This window comes from Danio rerio, chromosome 25, assembly GCF_052040795.2.
Source record: "Danio rerio strain M-AB ecotype USA chromosome 25, GRCz13ab, whole genome shotgun sequence".
Classification (NCBI taxonomy): domain Eukaryota; kingdom Metazoa; phylum Chordata; class Actinopteri; order Cypriniformes; family Danionidae; genus Danio; species Danio rerio.
The window spans coordinates 21,329,367-21,353,619 of NC_141045.1; the positions used below are offsets into that span (position 1 = coordinate 21,329,367).

Genomic DNA, 24,253 nt, shown 5'->3' on the forward strand with positions numbered 1-24,253 from the left:
TACAAAAATACAATAACTAAAACATTGGCAAAAAGTTAAATAAATAAATAATCGTTAGAAATTTCTATTTAAAGTGAAGTAATAAAGAAATATTTCAAATATTAATAAAACCTACAACATCTCAGTGATAGTTCAATAGAAATAGTTGTTAATTTGTACATTTAATGTACACCATTTAGTACGAAACTATACTATATTAAACTATACAAAATAATAACCAAAGACCTAAAACTTGTTCCTAAAAACACATTTTAAAAATATTGCATATTTTAAGTGATGCTATTTTTCCTAACTAATAAGTAAAAAACAAAAAATGTTAAATTATAAAATCATCTCATATTTTATTTCCAAAAGCAACCCATAAACATTTTTGACATAATTAAAAATCAGTAATGAAACAAACACTTTAAGTATGTATATATTTAATAATACTGTAAAAAGCCCAAAATATTTCACCATTATTACGAGGTAGAATTTTCATATTTCTAAAACTGTCCACAGATAAAAGAAGTTATAAAGTAATAGAGGTTGACATCCATGAATATGAACTCCAATTAATATTCAGCTTGAATTGTTTTGCATTAAAACCCACACAAATGCAGCACCTACATGTACAGCCTGCTCTCTTTCAGATTGTATTTCAATCCTCCATCCACATAAATGCAGGCTTTGTCTGCTGAAAATGGGACTTCTCTGGACGGATGGCATCTGCCGTAAGCGATGGATCTATTGGATGTGGAGTCAACAAAGACCTGCGGGCGGCCAGGAGACCCATCTGGACACAGCTGTCTGTGTGCAGACCTTGCAGGATTCCAACCATCATCGCTCCAGCAAAGCTAAGTAAAGAGATAAAGACAGATTAATGTGATATGCTTCTGTCTGCTAAATTTGAATCAGGTTTAAGTCAAAAGTTATGGAACAAAATCAATGCCGAAAGTCTTGAATTAAAAAGCTTGTTGAATATCACAAACTGAAAAAAATAATACACCGTATTAACAAGTTCTTGCATTTTAATGACTTGAATTCCAGGGTTTGTATTTTTAGGTCCTGAAATTTAACATAGCTGTTTATTTAAGATGTGAATATTTCAACTAAAAATATTTCAAACACATTTTCATACTTAAAAATTCAATAATTCATATTCAATTTTCAGATTTCACTTACAAAATATTCAATACCCTTTAAAAATACGATGTATAATATTCAAAAGGTCATTTTCAGTTCATTTTATTTCAGTTCAAATATTCGCTTCCATAAATTCAGTGGATCAAATTCGACTGTTAAAATTCAACATTACATCCGGGAACTGCAGGAAAAGCAATAGATTGTAGATTGAAGATCGCCAGCTGCTCTAGCTTTCACCAGCAGGTGGAGATGGAATAATGTAAGATTTTTAACCCAGTAAACAGGCGAGAAAAAGGCTATTAAAGGCACAAAAGTAGCATTTAATATTAATATCAATGCTTTGGACATTATAAATGATAAAAAGTATAAGTAAATGAGGTTTTAGTCATCTATATTTGCCCTTATGTAACGGAAGCCAGCTGGTGATCGCGTAAATATCAGTCCTCGGATCCAGCGAAAGACGTTGTTCTGCAATCTTTAGCATCCTCGTAGCTTGTCTCCCATGCCGGCTCGCTCCCTGCACGGACCGGTGCGGTTACTTGCACATAAACCGTCTTTTGATGAATATGATGTTACACATTGTCTATCTTTATTGACTCTTTCTTCCATAGACGCGAAGTATTATATTGACAGCTAAAGAATATAAACGTAAGAGAAACAGGAGAGGAAATAGCCTATTATAATAATAATACAACATAGATAAACATTGACAGGGCTAAGAACAATTACGAACAAAGATATTCAAAAGCAGAGAGATTTTATGCGAATGTCACACAAAACAGTTTACTTGGAACTGTTAAACAGAGTTCAGGTATGATTTAAGGTTGGGTATGGATGGGGCGTCTAATTTAAAATAATTTAACATAACGTGCGAATGCATTAAGGAGCGTCAGTTATTATTTAAGCGCAGCTATGTCAGGATTGGGATAGGTTATATAATTTCATTATTTAAACTATGATTATTAATATTAATATTTTATGACATGTATTTAGGCTATTGCTCTTAAATAAGTCATCCGTGATTCTAAATTAATATTTCTATTTATCCTTTTTATCACTCTGTCTTTCTCTTCTTTTTTCTAATTATTGGGATTCTGCCACGGTTAAACATTTGCAAAATGTCTTAGTTCGTCCAGATTATTGTTTTATTGTTATAGCCTATAGGCGAGAAAAAGGTATTAACGCAAATGTGGCAATGTCGCAGCCAATTATAAGTAATAAAATGAGTCGCCTGTGGTTTGATAATAGGCAGTTATAACTGACTTTAATTTGTTTTCAGTATTATGAGAAAAACGTTATTTATAACTTTTCAGCGACCGTTTGTATTGTATGATTAGCAATGTTGATCTTTTTTTCAGTTATTAAACATATAAACTTAATTAAACTGGTTTAAATTTAATATAGTTGTCACTTCAGCTAGTTTCATAAAATTAATGTTTAGAATGCGTGGTTGAGGGGTTCCTGCAAAGCAGCTCAGTGTTCATCATCATGGGGTTACTGAGCTGTAATCGCCATCTACTGGAGAGAATGTATTTGCTCATTTATTCTATTAACTCTCTTCTGCAAGTGTGTTTTATGATTTCACAAAGTCAAACCATTATGTTTTTATTTTATATTTTGAGATGATCATATTTAAATAAACAATTGCTAGGGTAGCTAATAGTTTCTTTTTTCTTGTTTAAAAAAAAATCAGTAGCCTATAAAATCATAATTTTTGCTTGACAAAGTTATTGGTTTAGGATTCTGGATGCATTTTTGCTAAATGATTGTTGGATACTCATAAGCTCACACTAGTTAAATCAATTATATTATCAGAAATGACAGATATAAGAAATCCATTAATATTCATCACTCTTTTTACAATTATACAAGCAATTTCGCTCCGACGTCAGCTCCACTTTCGGAAATGGTAAACAGCGAGGTGTTATTCTTATAAGCCCAAGCATGACATGTCATGAATGATTAATATAATAATCGAAACACTCTTGTAAGCTATTCTTATGCTTGGCCAAGTGTCATGACTTTCACTTTCATTTTACATTATTATGCACAAGCCCAGATATCATCTGAAACTTCGGAAGAATTCCTATCATATATTGGCAGCCATCTAGCATCTCTTAATCAGTTTGATATGCGGCGCTGGCTCTGACCGGCCACCGGAGCTCGCGGCCACTCGTTCGACTTTGCCGTGTGCAAGCCGCACCGCGCATGCATAAAAACGTCAATCATTTCATTCATTCATCAATTCATTCATTTTCCTTCTGCTTCGTCTCTATTTTAGAGGAAAAGCAATAATCTGGACATTTTGCAAACGTTTAACTGTGACAGAACCCCAAAAATTAGAAAAAAAAGAAGAGAAAGACGATAGCAAAGTGATAGCTAAAAAGGATAAATAGAAATATTGATTTAGAATCACGGATGACTTATTTAAGAGCAATAGCCTAAATACATGTCATAAAATATTAATATTAATAATCATAGTTTAAATAATGAAATTATATAACCTATCCCAATCCTGACATAGCTGCGCTTAAATAATAACTGACGCTCCTTAATGCATTCGCACGTTATGTTAAATTATTTTAAATTAGACGCCCCATCCATACCCAACCTTAAATCATACCTGAACTCTGTTTAACAGTTCCAAGTAAACTGTTTTGTGTGACATTCGCATAAAATCTCTCTGCTTTTGAATATCTTTGTTCGTAATTGTTCTTAGCCCTGTCAATGTTTATCTATGTTGTATTATTATTATAATAGGCTATTTCCTCTCCTGTTTCTCTTACGTTTATATTCTTTAGCTGTCAATATAATACTTCGCGTCTATGGAAGAAAGAGTCAATAAAGATAGACAATGTGTAACATCATATTCATCAAAAGACGGTTTATGTGCAAGTAACCGCACCGGTCCGTGCAGGGAGCGAGCCGGCATGGGAGACAAGCTACGAGGATGCTAAAGATTGCAGAACAACGTCTTTCGCTGGATCCGAGGACTGATATTTACGCGATCACCAGCTGGCTTCCGTTACATAAGGGCAAATATAGATGACTAAAACCTCATTTACTTATACTTTTTATCATTTATAATGTCCAAAGCATTGATATTAATATTAAATGCTACTTTTGTGCCTTAGCCTTTTTCTCGCCTGTTTACTGGGTTAAAAATCTTACATTATTCCATCTCCACCTGCTGGTGAAAGCTAGAGCAGCTGGCGATCTTCAATCTACAATCTATTGCTTTTCCTGCAGTTCCCGGATGTAATGTTGAATTTTAACAGTCGAATTTGATCCACTGAATTTATGGAAGCGAATATTTGAACTGAAATAAAATGAACTGAAAATGACCTTTTGAATATTATACATCGTATTTTTAAAGGGTATTGAATATTTTGTAAGTGAAATCTGAAAATTGAATATGAATTATTGAATTTTTAAGTATGAAAACGTGTTTGAAATATTTTTAGTTGAAATATTCACATCTTAAATAAACAGCTATGTTAAATTTCAGGACCTAAAAATACAAACCCTGGAATTCAAGTCATTAAAATGCAAGAACTTGTTAATACGGTGTATTATTTTTTTCAGTTTGTGATATTCAACAAGCTTTTTAATTCAAGACTTTCGGCATTGATTTTGTTCCATAAAAAGTTACCATGAAGTGCTTTGAGATGTGCATTTTTATAGTCATTGTTTGACATAATATCAATTGAAACATGAAGAGAGGCTAGGACATAGGGTAGCTCCTCCCCTTTAAAAAAAACAGCTAATAGCTTTTAGATTTTATCACAGCTCTACCAGTGAGAGCGACTGAGCTCAAGTGCATCAAATGAGAAAAGTCTTAAAGGGGGCGGAGCATGTCAGTTACTAGAGAGCATTTGATTGGTCAAGATTGAGGTGATGTCAAAAAATTGATGATCCATTTAAGAAGAAGTTATAAACTGCAAGTTTTGGATGTTTTTATTAGGTTTATATCTTCTAAACTTCGGAGCACATTTGATTATACTCATTCATTCATTTTTTTTTTGGCTTAGTCCCTTTATTAATCTGGGGTCGTCATAGTGGAATGAACTTATCCAGCATGTGTTTTACGCAGCGAATGCTCTTCTTCCTGCAACCCATCTCAAGGAAACACCCATACACTCTCATTAACACACATACACTACAGACAAGTTAGCTTACCCAATTCACCTATAGCGCATGTCTTTGAACTTGGGGGGGAAAACGGAGCACCTGGAGGAAACTCACGAAAACATGCAAAGTCCATGCAGAAACACCAACTGACCCAGCCGGGGCTCAAACCAGCAACCTTCTTGCTGTGAGGCAATTGTGCCACCCACTGCACCACCGTGACACCCACATTTGATTGTAGATATCCTTAAAACTAACAATATTGAGACTAACATCCAAAAAATCTTAATTTTAGTTTCATGAGATCTTTAAACATACCTGTCACCTGCTCCTGACACATTCACTGTTTCTTCAGAGCTCACAGTCAGCGCTGGATAATGAACAGCACACAGACGAGCCTTCTGGTAGGGAAAAAAATGTCAAATAATGTTTAATATTTGATTATTGAGGTGAATATTAACACTATTGGATTTTCATTATGGTTAGTTAAACTGATTTCAGTTAAGTTCAGATCATTGATTTTTTTTCCATGTTTTTCTTTTAAAACATTTATAGGTAACTTTAAATAAATTATCTAATATTTACTGGCTAATAGGTGTACACAATTTAAAGATGCAGTAGGTGATTGTCTTCAGAAGCATTTTTTGTTGTGCTGGTTGAAAGTCTCTTCACAGTCTAAAAGAAATGATTAAAGTAAATGATCTAAATGTATTTATATGTATTTTTATATTTTGGGTAAGGCATAAAACAAAAAAATGTTCATCCAATTAATTAAAGTCGGGCCGACATCTCTCATAACTCCGATAAGTAGTTCAAACTGTCTGTCAGCAAATGCAGATTTGAACAACTGCACAGCCTTTTGTATGCAGCTCCGCCGACCGCTGTTTGTGCTACGCATTCACGAGAGCGTGAGAGAGAGCATTTGCGCGTGATCGTTAAAAACCTGCTGAATCAAAACTTTTTAAAAACTTGAATCAATATTGGAATTACCTTTGCACGCTGGAGAAAGGATGACACAATGTCTGAAGGATTTCTCTTAGACAGGTAATGTTCTGTTTTTAGCTTCACACAGAGCTGATGTAACGTTAGATGTTGTTATAAATGGGTTATATCTTCACAGAAGTGTTGTTTAGCCACAAAAATCTTCAGATGAAAGATTGATAAGACTATTTTCAGCTTCATAAGGGACCTTTTACAGCATCGATAATGTAGATTTTAATTAGTTTAACAACAAAGTAAATCACAAGTAAATAGCGCTATTTCGCCTAGTCTCTCCCTATATTATAAAGCACTAGTCGCTTTTACACATGAAAGAGGGTTTTGCTGTGCTAGTGTTTAAGGAGGCGTGGCTCTAGATGGCAGGGGAGGGACTGTGGTTCTGAGATTTATGCTAAGCTGTTAGCACTGTGGAAGATCACCTACTGCACCTTTAAGCAAGTTTATGAAAGAAAATATACATATAAAATAAATATATATTTTTAGATTTATCCAATTATACAGTTTGATTGAGGAAAAGTGCTACAATTCAATAAAGCCTTGTGAACTGGACAAAAAAATAAGGTTGTTTTATTGAAAAATACACAGGACCTTCAAATATTTAAAGGAAAAGTTTACCCAAAAATGACAATTTACTCACTATTTAATCACCCCCAAGGGGTTTCAAGTCTTTATGAGTTTCATTTTTCTATTGAGCACAACAGAAGATATTGAAGAAAGTTGAAACCCTGTAACTATTGACTTCCATTGTAGGAAAAAACAAATAAAGGAAGTCAATTGATAAAGGTTTTCAGCTTTCTTCAAACTATCGTCCTTAGCGTTTAACTAAAGAAAGAAACAGATTTGAAACAAGTAAAGGATGATTAAATGATGACAGATTTTTCATTTTTGGGAGAACTATTCCTTTATTATCCCAAGAATTTTGAGAGTGTCAAATTTGTATTGTATCACAGGAGTAAGAGGAGTTAGACGCAGCATGCGTGAATAAATAGCGATATTCCCTCGTAAATAGACGTGTAAACATTTCACAAGAATGCGTGAACACGTCATTTGCACATGAAATTCACTTAAAAATGTGGATGTGGATTTGCATCATGAGCAGGGCTTCTGTCTGCCAGGAGACACTAGTTTCGAAGCTAAAGGCTAACATGGATTTTACTGAGAGAGCAGCTGTGCTTTATGTGCTTTAGAAAGGCTGAAAAACAGCATAGATTCATTTGGCACAATGTCTGAGTGCACTAGATCCTTACAGAGGTGCATCCAGCTCTGTGAGTTCATCAACTCCTCCAGAAACTATAATTTACCTGGATGACGGAAGCTTTCAGCAATGCTCCTAATAGGTTAACACAATGCAAATGTCTGCTAAAGTTCAGATTTTCTAACTCGAGGTAATCGCTAATTAAACGTGTCAAACCGCAAAATGCTCAATCGCATCGCTTTCTGTCTATTCGCTTCTTTGCATTAAGATGTAAATCACTCACGCATGACGCTTCATCCACGTCTGGTGTGAACGATTTCTTTTTTTAATCACTTTGATACTTGCACCAAACTCTCTAATTGGTGGAATGTTCTGCACAGCATCATGGGTAATGTAGTTTTCTGCACTAATTCCACTATTAAACATGATCATTTAAAAATTAAGTTGAATTAAAGGGAAAGTTTACTTAAAACTGAAAATTCTGTCATCATTTGCTCAACTCTTCACATGTTCAAAAAAGTTTATGAGTTGCTTTCTTCTGTTGAACACAAAAGAAGATATTTTGGAAAAAATGCTGCTAGCCATTGACTTCCATAGTCTTTTGTTTTCCTACTATGGAATTTGATGGGTGCCAGCAAACAGCATTCCTTTAAATATCTTCTTTTGTGTGCAATAAAAAAAAAGAATCCATAAGAGTGCACAATCACAGGAGGGAAAACAAATTAGGCAATTTTTATTCTTGGGTAAATTATCACTTTAATGCAAGCAGATGGGTATAATTAAAATAACCCTGATCACTCTTTAACAGATATTGCTAAAAATACATTTTTATGTGAAGAAAATAAGTCTGGAAATGTGACAAGACAAGAAACATAACATATAAATAAAAATTAAATGATTTTATAATTTAAAATAATGCAGTTTTATTTTCTTTCTAACATTATTATTATTAGTTTGGAAACAAATCAGCAACATATATCAGCATATGCACATACTCACTCTTATTTTTTCAAAGTACTTTAAAATGATAATCAAATTTTTTCAAAAATAAATCCAACATACCCTTTTTTGCTTTCGTGGCTGCAAATTTACAGTCCCGGCTTCATGTTCTCCACACACCAGCACACCCAGTGAGCCCAAAGTGACCAAGACACAATGCAGATGCTCCAGCAGGGGGCGAGAGAGAGCCGGTGCACAACCTAAAACATCCTCAAGCGATCGGGGCAGCTCTAAAATAAAAAATCACCTTATGATTACCATTCAAACAGCTCCACAGTCAACGTTTGCTTATTTTAGGCAGTCCCAAACTCCAATACCTGCAGGAGTGGGCAGACCAAGTGTGTGATTCATGGTGCAGAGCTCCGTCAGATTGGGGGAGGTGAAGGCCAGCGCTTTCCAGCTCTCTGACAGGAAGGGCTTACAGGCCTTATCTGCATCCGTGGGCTCAAACCACACTGCAGAGAAAGAGAGACACACATGTAACAACTGACTAAACACTTTGAAATGGTATTAGATAAATGATGTTTACCAGGCACTGCGTGTTTCTTGGCGATACGGCACACGTAATTGATGGTTGAAACTGGAATGTTTCCATCAAGAACTATGAGAGATGCAGATGAAAGCTGATCAACAAACTGTGACACCTGCAGAGAATAATACAACAATGACAAAACATTAATCCTATCCAATCACCATCTACACTGATCACAACCCTCCATAAACCCATACATAAAATGCATAATTATCATCAACGTCTGACGTTATTCAAGCTTTTAACTTGGAAATGAAACATGTTGCTGGTAAAGATAATGATGCTATTACACATATTATTATATGGTGATGGGCGTTGTTTCACTTATTTTTGTTCTGTTTTACCAGTCATCATTTTAAGAGTGGAGGTGTTATGTGTGGAGTTCACTCCTGCCCATGATTATTACTTTAAATTGATATCGTTTTGTCTGTTATCTTTTCAGTTTTCTATTGGTTGATTTGATGACGGCAGGCTTTAAAACGGAAGGAAGTGGCTCTCTTATTCTCAGTCATTCCTCCATGCTAACCACAGTCTCTGATGTCTCTGTTGTTCTCTCTGTGTTCTCCTTTGTATTTTAATTTTTGACTTTAGTTTGTAGTTGGAAGTCCCAACCTGCTTTAGGTTTGTTTGTTTAGATATTGATTTATTATGTTGTCGGGCTCCCCATCTCTCGTCGTTATGGATTGTTTTGCTGATTAATTTATGTTAAGAAACAGTTCAGTTGGAGATCTTTTATTTATTTATGTTACTTTTTCTTAAAATGACAAGCATTATTTAGGTAGGGACTGCGTGCTGGATAAATCGTGATTAATCGCATCCAAAATAAAACGCTGTGTTCACATAATATATTGTGTGTGTATTGTGTACATTTATTATGTATATATACAAATGCACACATGCCTGCATACATTTGAGGAAATCTTTATTTATATTTAGAGATATAACATCTATATTTAAAGGGGACCTATTATGCCCCTTTTTAAAAGATAAAATATAAATGTCACCAATGGGCGGGTCTTTCCCCTTCCAATAACATGTAAAAAATGTCATGTATGTTATTTAAAAAATATATTTGGATGTGATTAATCATGATTTAATTTTATGTTAAATATGTTAAAACATTATATGTCAAGATTGGGCTGATATTATGAATTTAGAACCCTGGGTTGAGCTGTTAATTTGCTGCACATGTTATTAGCCGGCAGGGCATTCTCATAGAGAGCATCTGATAGGGCTAAAAATGAGTGAGTGAAGGATGAGTGATTACTATTTTGCTCTGTTTACCTAGAACAGGGGTGCCCAAACTCGGTCCTGGAGGGCCGGTGTCCTGCATAGTTTAGTTTCAACCCCAATTAGACACACCTGAACCAGCTAATCAAGCTCTTTCTAGGTATACTTGAAACTTCCAGGCAGATGTGTCGAAGGAAGTTAGAGCTAAACTATGCAGGACACCGGCCCTCCAGAAATGAGTTTGGACACCCCTGATCTAGAACAAAAGGACTTTACTTTGTACTGGGTTTTTGTCCAAATTTAAGTGAACTAGCATCCACAACTAGATTAAAAGCCACAAAGCTAATGTTAATTTCCATATTAAACTTAATATTGTAATATTTTACATTATTATCAAAAAGATAAGGTTAAGCAAGGTTTTTAAACAAATTTGTATTTATATTCACTAAAGATGCAATACATTGGCAAAGTTATTTTTGAAATAACAAAAAGCAATAAACAGTCAAACTATCTGCCCTACAAACGTGCGTTTACAACCAAAAATAATACAATAGGAAAAAACAGATGAATTAAACTGACGTTTTTTATTGTATTATTTTTGGTCATAAGCACACGTGTTTGTAGAGCAGATAGTTTGACTGTTTATAGAAGCACAATAAGCAGTTTTTCATGGCTAAAAGTCGAAGCAAGAGAATAAAACTGCAATTCTCAAAGCAATAAGGTTACAATAGCAGCATCCACTCTTATGTGAAAGAATAAGGTCAATACGTACATACTGCTCTTGTATTTGCTGATGGATGTCCATGTCGCCTAGTCCCAGGCTCAACTCTCCAGACTCAGTTATGACTGCACAGTAGGTGGCCGTCCTTTGGTCCTGCAATCTGGCAACTGCACTTGTATCCTGATAAGAATAGACCCAAAAACAAAACCTGTAGCTACAAGTTCAATGTTGCTACAGGGTAATCAAATCTAGAAAACAAGAGTAAACTCACCATATGTTTACAGTAGTTTAACACAGCATCACTATGAGAGTCTTTGCCGATGGCAGAGATGAAAAGGGGTTTGTGGCCTAATCGGCTTAAACAGTCTACAGGAAATACAGACAAAGTCAAAAACTTGTATAGATTAAGTAATAATAATATAAATGGCTCATTAATTACCAGCAATATTTCTGCCCACTCCTCCAAATGACTGGCAAACACTTCCTGGGTTTGTCTGACCAAACTGAATATTGAACAATGAATAATGTCATTCAAAAAACATAGTATCTTAATAGTACTTAGTATCCTGTACTAAGACTTACCAGCAGTTTCTTTGTTGTTCCTTTAGCGATGAAATCAACATTTATTCCACCGATAACAATCTGGTGGAAATGAAGTGTTTATACCGTATATACACAACTATTCTTAGTTAAGCATCAAGAAGCTTTTCACATTTGCTGAGGCTGTGTTATCAATGTTGTAAATAAAACACTGTTTGTTTCACTACATCAGGGTTCACTTTAATGTAAGAAAACACACATTTTTATTATAGTTATTAATATTATATATTAGTATAGTGTGTTCTGATTGTATATGCTTGTTTTCAGGGTGCCGGAAGCTGTAGACTATAATGAATCTTTGTTTGAATCTTCTTTAAATTACTACTAAACATGAAAAAATATATATATTGTTTAAGCAAAAAAAAAATTTAAAAAGCAGAAATTGCAAAGCTGAAAAAAAAAAAAATAAATAAATATATATATATATATATATATATATATATATATATATATATATATATATATATATATATATATATAATTATATAATTTTTTTTAAATTCAGCTTTGCAATTTCAGCTTTTTTTTTGTTAACAATCATAACTAAATACATTGATTTATTTTATATATTAGTTAACATGAATAAAAGTAGTGTTTTCTAAGTAGTTAGGAAATCATGTAATTTAATGTAATCATGAAATTTAATGTAATATAGTTTGGTATATTTAACTTTTTTTTTTAGACTTACTCTCAATGATATTTGGTTTTTGACCCATTATACAAAAAAGTTTGGCCACCCCTGCTTTAGACATATCATTATTAAACATTAGAACAAGATATGTTCCCCTTCGGGGGGAACTTCAGCACTATAAGTGGATTTGATTGTAAAATCCACGCATTGGGAGGTTCGGTTCAGAAGCTACTCGTCTGAAAGAGTATTGAACGGGCCAATTAAGAATGAATTGGCAGCGCAAGGCTGCGCAGGTGAGCGGCATAAGCAATCAACTGAGTATATAAGCTCACCTGGCGCCAGCAGACGCTATCCTTTTCGCTTCAGAGACTTTCTGATCGAGTCGATGAGGGTTCCTCCTGCTGTGACCAGCGATTCTGAGCGAACGAGAGCATTCTCCCGGTCCAGAGTGTGTACACGCAGTGGCAGACGGTCGAGCTGGGTTTCTCCCTTGCCTGGCGTTCTTTGGGTCCGGTCCTCCAGAGCGGTGCGTATAAAGTTGCAAACTTCACAGAAAGAGCAACACAGTCGTGCAGCACGTCCTTATCAGGACGGCGCTCCGACTGTGCGTTTCTGGATGCGGTGGTTTCCTGTCCTCGGATGATGGGCGCGGGCACTGTGTTACATGTCTGGGGGTCCAGCATGTTAATGCGCTGCTCGCGGGCAGTTCATGTCGTCATTGCGATGCCATGACTGTTGCGCAAGATCGCGGTTAGCCTTTGCAAAAGGGCGAACCACCCCAGTTGTCCCCTGCTCTGCAGCGGGCACTCGGGCAGATCTGAGGGTTTCAGCGAGAGATAATCCGTCGCCCACGGGCCCGCGGACCTCCCGCTCCTCTAAGCGCTCCATCCAAGCTTCGGGCGGGGGAAGCGATCCGTCTAACAGATGGTAGCCCTTACGCCCGATGACACCGGAGACCAGATGTCCACCGCGGCATCGGAGGGTGGGCTTTCATTGTCCAATGATCCAGACCCGCTCGCCCCCTTCGGGCTGGTGAGCGCTGTCACTACGGATCCTGAAACGGACATGTTAGCCGTGCTTTCCCGGGCTGCTTCGGCCGTGGGTTGGAGATGGTTTATCCCCCAGCTCCGCGGCCGGACCGACTAGAGGGGCGTTCCCTTCTTCCCGGAGGTGCACAGTAGGCTCACGCGGTCTTGTCCTGGCTGATATGCGCAAAGTCGACAAAGTCCGCTTTCTTGACTTCCCCATATCCCCAGCCAGGTTCGGCGACACTGTCTGTGAACACGACTGGCTGAATTTGCCCTCTCTTTTGATTATGCACAGAGTTGATTATGCACAGAGACAAAGTGCTCTGGCACTTCCACCTGTGGGGGTTTCAGGTCAACCGAGAAAAGAGCAAACTCGCCCCCGTGCAGAGGATCTCTTCTCTCGGGCTGGAGCTGGACTCGGTCACCATGGCAGCGCGCCTCTCCGGAGAGCGCGCTCAGCTGATGCTGTACTGTCTGAGAGAGCTCGACAGTAAAATAGTGGTCCCACTGAAACTATTTCAGAGGCTCCTGGGGCATATGGCATCCGCAGCCGCTTCATGCCGCTCGGATTATTCTATATGAGACCACTTCAGCACTGGCTTCACGATCGAGTCCCCAGACGCGCATGGCACGCGCGCGCACACCGAGTCTCTGTTACTGCGCTGTGTCGCCGCGCCCTCAGCCCTTGGAGCGACCCCTCGTTCCTACAGGCCTGGGTGTCTCTAGAACAGGCGTCCAGTCTTGTTGTCGTTTCAGCAGACGCTTCCAACACGGGCTGGGGGGCTGTGCGTTGCGGGCATGCGGCTGCGGACCTGTGGAAAGGTACCCAGTTGCATTGGCATATCGCCTGGAGCTGTTGGCAGTGTTCCTCGCTCTCCACCGTTTTTTTCCGGTGTTGGAGCGGCAACACGTGCTGGTCAGGACGGACAGTACGGTGGCGGTGGCGTATATCAGCCGTATAGGGGGTATGCGCTCTCGCCGCATGTCTCAGCTCGCCCGCCGTCTGCTCCTCTGGAGTCATCCGCGGCTGAAATCGCTGCACGCCATTCATATTCAGGCAAGCTCAACCGTGCAGCCGATGCGCACTCACGGCAGCCTTGCGTCCTGGAGAATGGAGACTCCACCCCGAGTCTGTTCAGCTGATATGGGCGCGATTCGGGGAAGCCCAGATCGATCTGTTGCTTCCCCCGAGATCGCTCATTGCCAGTTGTTCTTTCCCTGACCGAGTGCTCTCGGCACGGATGCACTGGCTTACAGCTGGCCTCGGGGCACGCGCAATACGCGTTTCCCCCAGTGAGCCTGCTCGCGCAGTTACTGTGCATGGTCAGGGAGGACGAGGAACAGGTTGCTGGTTGCGCCCCTCTGGCTCAACCGGACCTGGATGTCAGAGCTCTCCCTCGCGATAGCCCTCCCCTGGCAGTCCCTTCGAGAGAGCACCTACTCTCTCAGGGACAGGGCACCACCTGGCACCCTCGCCGATCTTTGGAGATTTTTAGACGCGAGGAAGACTTAGGTAACCTCCGATTGCGGTGGCTAATACCGTCACTCGGGCAAGAGCCCCCTCCCCGAGCGCGCCTATGCCCTGACGTGAAGTCTATTCACTGAATGGTGTGTCTCTCGCTGAGAAGACCCCCGTAATTTGCCAGATCAGCGTTGTGCTTTCTTTACGCCGAGAGAAGTTGGAGAGCAGGCTGTCGCCCTCCACACTCAAGGTTACGTGGCTGCCATCTCCGCTCTCATAACGCGGTGGCTGGCAGCACCGTGGGAACGCATAACCTCATCATCCGGTTCCTCAGGGGCGTTAAGCGAATTAATCCACCCCGCCCCCTCTCATGCCCTCTTAGGATCTCGCCCTCGCTACACAAGCCGCGTCAGATCCCTTCGATCCTCGACTCAGTATATTTCTGTCCCTGAAGACAGCTCTGCTGGTCGCGTTGATATCGATTAGAGGGTCGGGGACCCGGAGGCATTTTTCGGTCAGTGACTCGTGCCTGTAATTGGGCTGGCTTCTCTCACGTCCTGAGACCCCGCCCGCGATATGTGCCCAAGGTTCCTACCACTCCGTTTTAATACGAGGTAGTGAGCCTGCAAGCGCTGCCCTCGGAGGAGGCAGACACAGCCCTTCTTTATTGTCCAGTTCGCGTTTTGCGTATTATCCGGACCGCACTCAGAGTTTAGATCATCTGAGCAGCTCTTCGTCTGTTATAGCGGTCGGCAGCAGGGAAGTGCCGTACCGAAATAAGTTCCCACTAGATTGTGGATGCCTTTCTTTCACTATCAGAGCCGAGATGAGCCGCGTCCCCCGAGAGCGCGTGCGCACTCCACTCGGAGCTTCGCATCCTCTTGGGCGCGTGCACGCGGCGCCCCTCTAACAGACATCTGTAGAGCTGCGGGCTGGGTGACACCCAACACATTTGCAAGGTTTTACAATCTGCGAGTGGAGCCGGTTTCCTCAAGGGTATTAGGTAACCCTTGGTGATTGAGGAAACAATTCGGTAGGGTGTTGAAACACGCTTGCTGCGCCATTTTCCCTAACACGGAGATACGTGCGCCTTTTTATCTGTCAGTAAAGTTCCCCGTCAGGTGAGCCCTGCAGATTCCTCCGTGGCCCCCAGCACTGACTCAGCGGAGGAGTCACTTGCTGGCCCACTACGTTGTAGGTCTGCCCGCTGGTCAGCCCGCGTTTTGGGTAAAGGTGCCTGCTATGCGTGGTCCCCACTAGGCGATCCCATATGCTTATTCAGCCACGGTTAAGGTAAGGTGCAGTCATTATGGCGCTTTCAATGGGCTCCCAATGCGTGGATTTTACAATCAAATCCACTTATAGTGCTGAAGTTCCCCCCGAAGGGGAACGTTCGAGGTTACTAAAGTAACCCTTCGTTCCCCGAGGAGGGGAACGGAAGCACTATACTCCGTCGCCATAATGACTGTCCCTTAGCTGTTGAAAGTCTCTTCAGCTTAAAAAGGATAGCGTCTGCTGGCGCCAGGTGAGCTTATATTCTCAGTTGATGGCTTATGCCGCTCACCTGCGCAGGCTTGCGCTGCCAATTCATTCTTAATTGGCCCGTTCAATACTCTTTCAGACGAGTAGCTTCTGAACCGAACCTCCCAATGCGTGGATTTTACAATCAAATCCACTTATAGTGCTTCCGTTCCCCTCCTCGGGGAACGAAGGGTTACTTTAGTAACCTCGAACGTTTTCTGTTTCACTTACAGTTTTGGAGTCCATTTTCTGATCCATTGTTTTTTGGGTCTTTATATTGCCTCTAACATGGCCTTCTTTGTTTTCATTGAGTTTAGAAAGAGCATGTGCAATCTGACTACCCACTCTGGCATTGTTACGGATGAGTGCTATATCTAAAAACAGAAGGATTTCAGGAAAATAACATGAAACATATGGTGCAGACCACACTTTACACTATGAACACATAATTAAACGGGTACATATAAACCATTTCTCTGTGATTAGGAAACATGAAACCAAAACAAGCATTACAAAATAATAAAATGTATAAGCACACATGTATATTACTAAAATAAGCTTGATCTAAAGGTGTGACACTTATCTTCTATTGTACTCTAATATCGTTAATGTTATTTTAATGACAATTATGAAATGTCTCTCTGGTCTATTAAGAGTCCAAAAGTATTCAGTGTGTGATAAAGCCTGTTAGACTGACTTTATAATTCAGTCACAAAAGTCATTTACATTATAATTTTTGTATTTTTTAAGATATGATAAGGTATATCTATATAAATGTGTGTGTGTGGGTGTACGGGCATGACTGTATTGGTTTTATACAACAGTTATCTTGTACAATATATTGTACAATATTATTATTATTATTATCAATATTGTTGCGCCAACCAAAAATGGTTCAATTTTTAATTGGAACAGAACTTTTGTGCATCCCAGAGCAACATTGCAGTGTTTCATTTCTGAATAAATGTTTTTGATCATCAATACAGGAACTTGTTTTGTTAAAAAAAAATCTAACATTTTAAATTATTTGAATAAATGCCTCAGTGAATCATTCATTAAAGTAATACCTCAATCCTAAAACACAAATTCTTAATAATAAATGATAAGTTGATAAGTCTTAATTACCTTCCTTCATTTTCAGAACCCAAATTAACATAATAATCTTTATATTTAATTAAACTATTAAAATATCTATCTGCAAATGGTCTAAGAGAAGTAAATGTTAAATAAAATAATTATTTTTGTGCACACAGACATATTCTTGTGGTTTCATAATATTCTGATTTAGCCACTTAAGTCGCATGGTATGTTCTAAGGATGTTTATTTGGCAACTTTCTGGGCTTTAAACGAGTCTGGACTATTGTTGTCTATGGAGGATATCTAAAATATCTTAATTTTTCTTCTAAAGGTTTTAATTACATGAGATTAAGTAATTAATAACAACATTTTCATGTTTGAGTAAACTATCGCTTTAAGAAAGAGACTTGTCGCCAACTACTGGCCATTTTTTGGGCAATATTAACCGCATTATCTACTCTGAACATTTGCTTCCGCGTTTGGAGTGGTGGTCCTTCTCTGTTGACGTCAGTTTGACGACTTTAGCCAAAATATTCTTAACAACAACCCTCATATGGTTTGCTTTGTGTGAGTGGCACATAAATAAAAAGCCCCACTCCCTACTCCAAAACTCATTTTAGTTGGAAGTACATCAACATACTGAAATAAAAGTCTCAGCAACTTCTGTTTTACATGGACTTTAAAAGGATACTGGCTTGCAAAGACTTTCCTTTAGTCAGTTCACTGACTCTCTGAAGGATAAAAGGGGTGACATCTCTTCCCGTGACTCCCTTTGAGCTTCACATATGCAAAGAAAATAGAAATTTTAAGTGTTTGTCATTGTATGTGGCATGTTAAAGCACTATATTTCCCAACCTGGCCTCAGTCACTGCTGTTTGTATGGCGTCTTCTATCTGTTGTCCCGTGGCTGCATGTTCCTCTGGGATGGGGACGGCCAAAAGAAGACCGCTCTTCAGCCCCAGAGAAAATGTGCTTGCTGTTGAGGAAAGAGGGAGTTAAAGAGCCCTTCATGAATGACTAAGCAGTATGAGGGTTTGTGTTAGAGAAACTTTATCTCCAAATGTCATTTCAATTACAATCACTAAAGCTTTCAGTAAATGTGTATTATTGACATTTACCAAATGCATGTGCGGTAAAAGCTTAAACACTTAAGACTTGCCAATAAGATCTGCTGCTTCTTGAGGACTGGAGATATTGTAAGGAGAAGTAAATCCACTTTGACGGGAGAAGAAAGCCGGGAAGCTTTTTGAATCTCCATATGTGGCCACACACACCCCCTGGGTTTCCTGTAAATTAAGCATTGATGTTTGAATTAGAATGTAAGTGTATTGGGTCAAAGACGAAAAGAGGTTTTCAACCATTAAAACATTAAAAGTGTAAAAAGGGTTTGTTTGTTTTTCCATACTCTACATTAGCAAGTTTCTTGCTTAATTGTGATTGTTTATCAAACATTTTTGCATGATTTACAGAAGACATTCAAATTTAGTTATACCAAAAAATTATATTTAGGACAATATTCATTTGATGACTTGCTAAAAGACCACAGTGCAGCTGCTACTGTAAATACTACTACTATCTCTCTCTCTCTTCCTCTGTATATATATATATATATATATATATATATATATATATATATATATATATATATATATATATATATGTATATATATTGGTGTTTGCATGTTCTCCAGGTGTTCCTGTGTGTTTATTCCAGGTGTTCCAGTTTTCCCCACGAGCCCAAAGACATGCACTATAGGTGAATTTAGTAAGCTAAATTGTCCGTAGTGTATGAGTGTGATAAAGAGTGATGGGTGTTTCCCAGTGATGGGTTGCAGCTGAAAGAGCATACGCTGCGTAAAACATATGCTGGATAATTTGGCGGTTCATTCCGTTGTGGCTGATTAATAAAAGAACTAAGCCGAAAATTAATGAATAAATGAATGTGGCAACATGGTGGCATGGTTTGAGGACTTACCAAATACTCAAGAGTGCGACCAATATCTAGAATGGATTTTACTCCAGCAGACACAACCGCGATAGGCGTTCGACCCAGTTCTGTGAGATCCGCACTCACATCCAGAGCTATGAGAGGATAAATATCAGGTTGGTAAAAAAAGCTTATTTCCACCATAGAATAGAAAAGGTTGTTGAAACATTTTAATTGCAATTTTGAGTGTGTGTTTGGTCTCACAAACTTTTGTTCTCAGAATTGTGAGTTGATGTCTAGCAATATGGAGTTCTGACATCTAAGAAGTCAGAGTTTTGTAATATATCTCACAATTCCGTGAATTAAGTTAGAATTTAAGTAAACTCACATTTGCAGGAACGAATAAAGTGATATAAAAAGTTATATAAAATTGTATCTAACAATGTCAGAAATGAATGGTGACTAAAAGAGCTCAAATAATGATTGCTTAAATTTAAATAGTGCTTTTCTAGACACTCAAAGTGCTTTACACAATGTGGGGGACCTCCTCATCCACCACCAGTGTGCAGCATCCGCCTGGATGACACCATATTGCACCAGACCGAACACCACACACCAGCTGATTGGTGGAGAGGACAGAGAGTGATGAAGCCAATTATGATATAGTTTGGAGGCCATGCTGAACTGAGACCAGTCGGCAAATTTGGCCAGGATGCCTGGGTTAAAATCCAGGGGATTTTAAATGACCAGAGAGCCAGGAACTTAGTTTAACATCTCATATGAAACACAGCGCTCACTGAGCAGAATAGAGTCCCCATCAATATACTGGGGAGTTAGGACCCACACAGACCGCAGATTGAGCCCCCACTGTTGGCCTCACTAACACCACTTCCGGCAGCAACCTAGCTTCCCCCTGTGGTCTCCCATCCAGGTACTGACCAGGGGCAGCCCTGCTTAGCTTCAGTGGGCAACCATGTGAGAGTTGCAGAGAGCTAGCTGCAAATGTGCTGCAAGTAAAAACACATAAGAACTAAGAAAACAGCTAAGAAAACAATTAATTTGACAACACGCATGCATACAAATACAGACCACAAGAGAAATGTGTTGGGGGGCCCCAAAAAGTGAAGAACCAGGATGATTCCTGTTTAGAGTAAGCAGTGTTTTTGGAGATCTTTTGTTTACTTTAACGTCCTGATCGTTCAGTTTTTTATTTTTTATTTTATTTTAGTCCAATCATCTGTCAAATGAACTTAGATCTCCGACAACACTGCTGGCTCGGAACAGAAAGCAGCGGGGTCTATCATTTTTTGGGATCCTCTAACACATCTCCATTGTGGTCTACGCTATTTGCAGCCCACTCCTGTTCTTACATTACATCCTGTATTTACTGTGTTTACATTTTGAGAATTTGTATCTATGTGTGTTGTCAAATTGAAGATGCTTCCTCAGCGTTTTTTTTTTTTTGGATGTGTTTTCTTTACTTGCAGTGCATTTAAGTTCTCTGTAGAATTGCTTTATATACACTAAAAATTCATCATTCATTCATCACTTTTCATTATGTGGCAGAAAAATTATTCTATGGGTCACGCCATGCTCTATAATGTGCCTATTTCACATGAAAATAATGACAGTTATGAGATAAACGTGCAGTTTTCTCCATCTCTATGCACTCCTCCAATGCCTCCGGTTACAAAGACAGGAATCCCAGCCTTGTTTGCAGCGATCATTGTGCCAGAGACAGTGGTGCCACCCGAAAGACCCTGCATAATCAACAAACATTTTTACATTAGAGTGAAAGTTCACCCAAAAATTACGATTGTGTCATCATTTATTCACCGTTCATTTGTTTAAAACCTATATGACTTTCTTTCTTCTGCTGAACAAAAAGGAAAATACATTGAAGAAAGCTAGAAACCCGCAAGCATTGATTGAGTATTTGTTTATCCTACTTTGGATGTAAATAGTAGGCGATTTTAAGGATTCTTCAAAATATCGTATTTGGTGTTCAACAGTAAAAAGAAACTCAGATATGTTTGAAACACAAATGAGTGATAAAATGGCGAGTAAATTTTCATTTTAAGGTGAACTATCATTTTGATTTATATATTAACATAGATGCAAAAAAATTATTACAGACCTTGCTGATGACATATGGTAGGTCTCTTCTGGACACTTTCAGTGCTGTTTTGCTTTGTGCCAGGAAGTCCAGTTCATCTGAAGAAAGGCCCACATGAATCCTCCCCTCAAGAATGCCAATGGTTGCTGGTATTGAACCTTCAGCCCTCACGATAGCCTCGACCTCTTTTGCTGTGCTGAAATACAAAAGAAACGCAGATATGAATCAGCTCAAATTTTTAAAGATTCAAAGTTTGAACTCTCAAAAATCTGTTGGACTGTCATATTTGTTCTGAAGATTAACAAACTGGGTTTGGAGCAACAACAAAAGAATAAGTTATGGTTTTGGCATGAATAAACCTTTTAAAAATGTCTATGTTATATACAGTATGTGTCAACTGTACCTGAGATTGTGAGGATAAGGCATCCCATGAGTAATAATAGTGCTTTCCAGAGCCACAACTGGCCTGTGATGCGCTAAGGCTTCTTTCACATCTGGATGGATTGTAAACAGGCTGTCTGTAGGAGGAACACAAACACTTTACTCATAAATATTACAATTTGGTAACTCGAGACCAAAATATAATTTGAATTGGTTCTGATTATTTTAATTTACTATAATATATATATATATATATATATATATATATATATATATATATATATATATATATATATATATATATATATATATATATATATATACTGGTAATATTTAATCATATTATTTCTTCACAGCATTTACAATATAGCTCATAAAGTCACAGGATCTGTAAAACTGTTGGTCGTTTTGACTCCTCACAGAACAAATCTTGATTCACTTTCACTATATGGTAAGAAAAAGCTTAGACATTCTGCTAAATATTTTCTTTGTTCAGTGGAAAACAAATATTGAAAAGCATTAGGAGTATGATTAATTTTGAATGACAATGACAGTGGTCCAATTATAATGAAAGATACTGCAGTAACAAAATTGGGACAAGCTTGCAGAAACTTCAGTGAAAAGTCTGTGGTTTGTGCTACTTTACCTTGTTTGCAATGCCTGCTGTGTGTAGTTGTGAAGCAGCGTCTAAGAAACGTAGAAAACCTCCAAAGCATGTTCAAAACAGGATCTTCGGCTCAGCAAAACTCAAAAAATTGACACAAATATAAAGTAAACCACTGCTTGCTGGAGCGTTTCCAAAAAAAAAATTCAAAGGGAACGATTTGTCATGCTCTGTTTGTTAGAGACAAGTGACGAGCTGACTGTAACAAACACGTTTCAAAACACAAAATACACAAATCACCATAATGTAAAATCCACAAACGGACGCTGTTATGTAAACAATTCAGAACTTCAAGTCTTGACAAAAAAGAGGCTGCTTTTGCTCATTAAAATTCTTCTCACGCGTAACTCACTGACGGTTCGGGTCAGCACAGACCAAATCTTTAATTTTGACGATAGCTGCTCAGTTTAAAGTATTTTTAGTTTAAAGATCATTCTTCTGGGCTCTACTTCACTAGGTTGAACTTTGATCCCGTTGGGCTTGTTTGTACTAAACCGTGAGCTATATCCATTGCTTTTTTCACTGAAAATATCTACCACATGGGGCATTTACAACGACAATTGCACAATAACAAAGGAGATGTCCCAGTTTAAAGCTAATATTTAATATTACTGTGGTTCCACTTTTTAACTGTCTAATTAAATAAGGTACGATTTAACAATCAGGCTACATGAGAACTATTTAATGTTAAAATCAACGATGTGTGTGTGTGTGTGTGTGTGTGTGTGTGTGCGTTTGTGTAAATAATGCTTACATACTTGCAATAGGCTTATGATTAAATCGATATAAATCCCAATCATGTTTCTATCATTTCCTATGAACTTTTTAAATACTTCATTTATAGGATTTTTTTTTAGAAATTTGCACACAAAAACGGAGTCAGTCAACAACAACAAAAACAAATATACAAACAAACATCCCAACACTAATTTCCCTTTTGTGGATTTAATAGAATAGACACAGCTTACAGTCTGAAAACATTAAAGTCCTCAAGTGTCACACAAATGTACAGCAAGACTATATAAGGAGCAGACACAACCCCAAAATACAGTAATGACAAGCAAATAAATAAATAAATGTAAAAAAAAAAAAAAAGTAAAATGCAAAAAGAAATACAATACACATAAAAGCTAACCATTCAGGGTGTATTAGAAGAAAGGTTCTGTATGCCTTTATTACAAGCTAGCCAATTGTGAAAGGCATTAAGTTCACAGTGAGATGAAAGAGGAATGATAAAGAAAATTATTATAATAATAATTATTATTATTATCAACATATGTAAAAAAGGGGGAAGATTTAAAAAATGAACCTCTGAGAATGAATAAGATTTTTTTAAGCTGAATAAAATACATCACATCTTTGATCCATCTACTATGTGTTGGGGGTTCAGTTTTTTTCCAATAGAGAATAATTAAATGCCTTGCCAGAAATATCTTTCCAAAGCCTCCCTAGATTTGGGCAGAATCAAAACATGTGGGCAGTTGTGGCTGGTGAATTTGAGCATCTACTGCATGCTGGACCAACAGTAGGATAGATATTAGACAATTTTAAATTTGTCAAATGTAACCGGTGAAGTATTTTAAATTGAATAAGGGCATGTCTGGTAAAGTATGCCATCCCGTTCTGACTTTGTGAAGTCCCTGCTTAATTCAAGCAGTGTGTGTGTGAACTGCATCAAAACTCTATATTCAAGGAAGTACCCTGATTACCTCAGTACGAAAGAAACACAAGACTCACTTCTTAATATGAACCCAACACGGCCAATTTGAACACACCAACAATAAACTTTATATTTAAATTCAAAATCTATTACACTGAATGACAATTTCACAGTTGAAACGTTTTTCATGCATGTTTTGACAATTTATTATTGCAAGAGTAATTTGAAACATCAATGTATACACTTTTTACTTAGA

At 38.1% G+C, this 24,253-nt stretch overlaps 1 protein-coding gene across 2 annotated transcripts; it reads right to left on the reverse strand.

The window, feature by feature from the left end:
- Positions 1-316: 316 nt before the first annotated feature.
- On the reverse strand, positions 317-22,828 carry zgc:136858. Of its 2 annotated transcripts, none has more exons than XM_087311113.1 (18): positions 22,320-22,828; positions 21,696-21,810; positions 21,314-21,488; positions 20,825-20,936; positions 19,225-19,331; positions 18,409-18,535; positions 18,105-18,225; positions 17,941-18,026; positions 16,403-16,545; positions 11,512-11,571; positions 11,369-11,432; positions 11,201-11,295; positions 10,981-11,109; positions 8,976-9,090; positions 8,764-8,901; positions 8,510-8,676; positions 5,572-5,651; positions 317-836 (listed from the first exon to the last, which is right to left on the reverse strand). In XM_087311113.1, exons 1-18 carry the CDS (start codon positions 22,387-22,389, stop codon positions 641-643), a joined length of 2,100 nt encoding a protein of 699 aa, XP_087167239.1. In that variant the 5' UTR covers positions 22,390-22,828; the 3' UTR covers positions 317-640.
- Positions 22,829-24,253: the final 1,425 nt, after the last annotated feature.

Bases quoted from the DNA above. Each gene is read 5' to 3' on its own strand.
- zgc:136858 (XM_087311113.1), bottom strand. From the start codon at position 22,389: ATGCTTTGGAGGTTTTCTACGTTTCTTAGACGCTGCTTCACAACTACA. The intron at 16,546-17,940 runs GTATCCTTTTAA...TTCTGTTTTTAG, and splicing joins AGGAAAGTCTTTGCAAGCCA to ATATAGCACTCATCCGTAAC. The intron at 837-5,571 runs GTATGTTTAAAG...CTCTTTACTTAG, and splicing joins GTGTCAGGAGCAGGTGACAG to CTTTGCTGGAGCGATGATGG.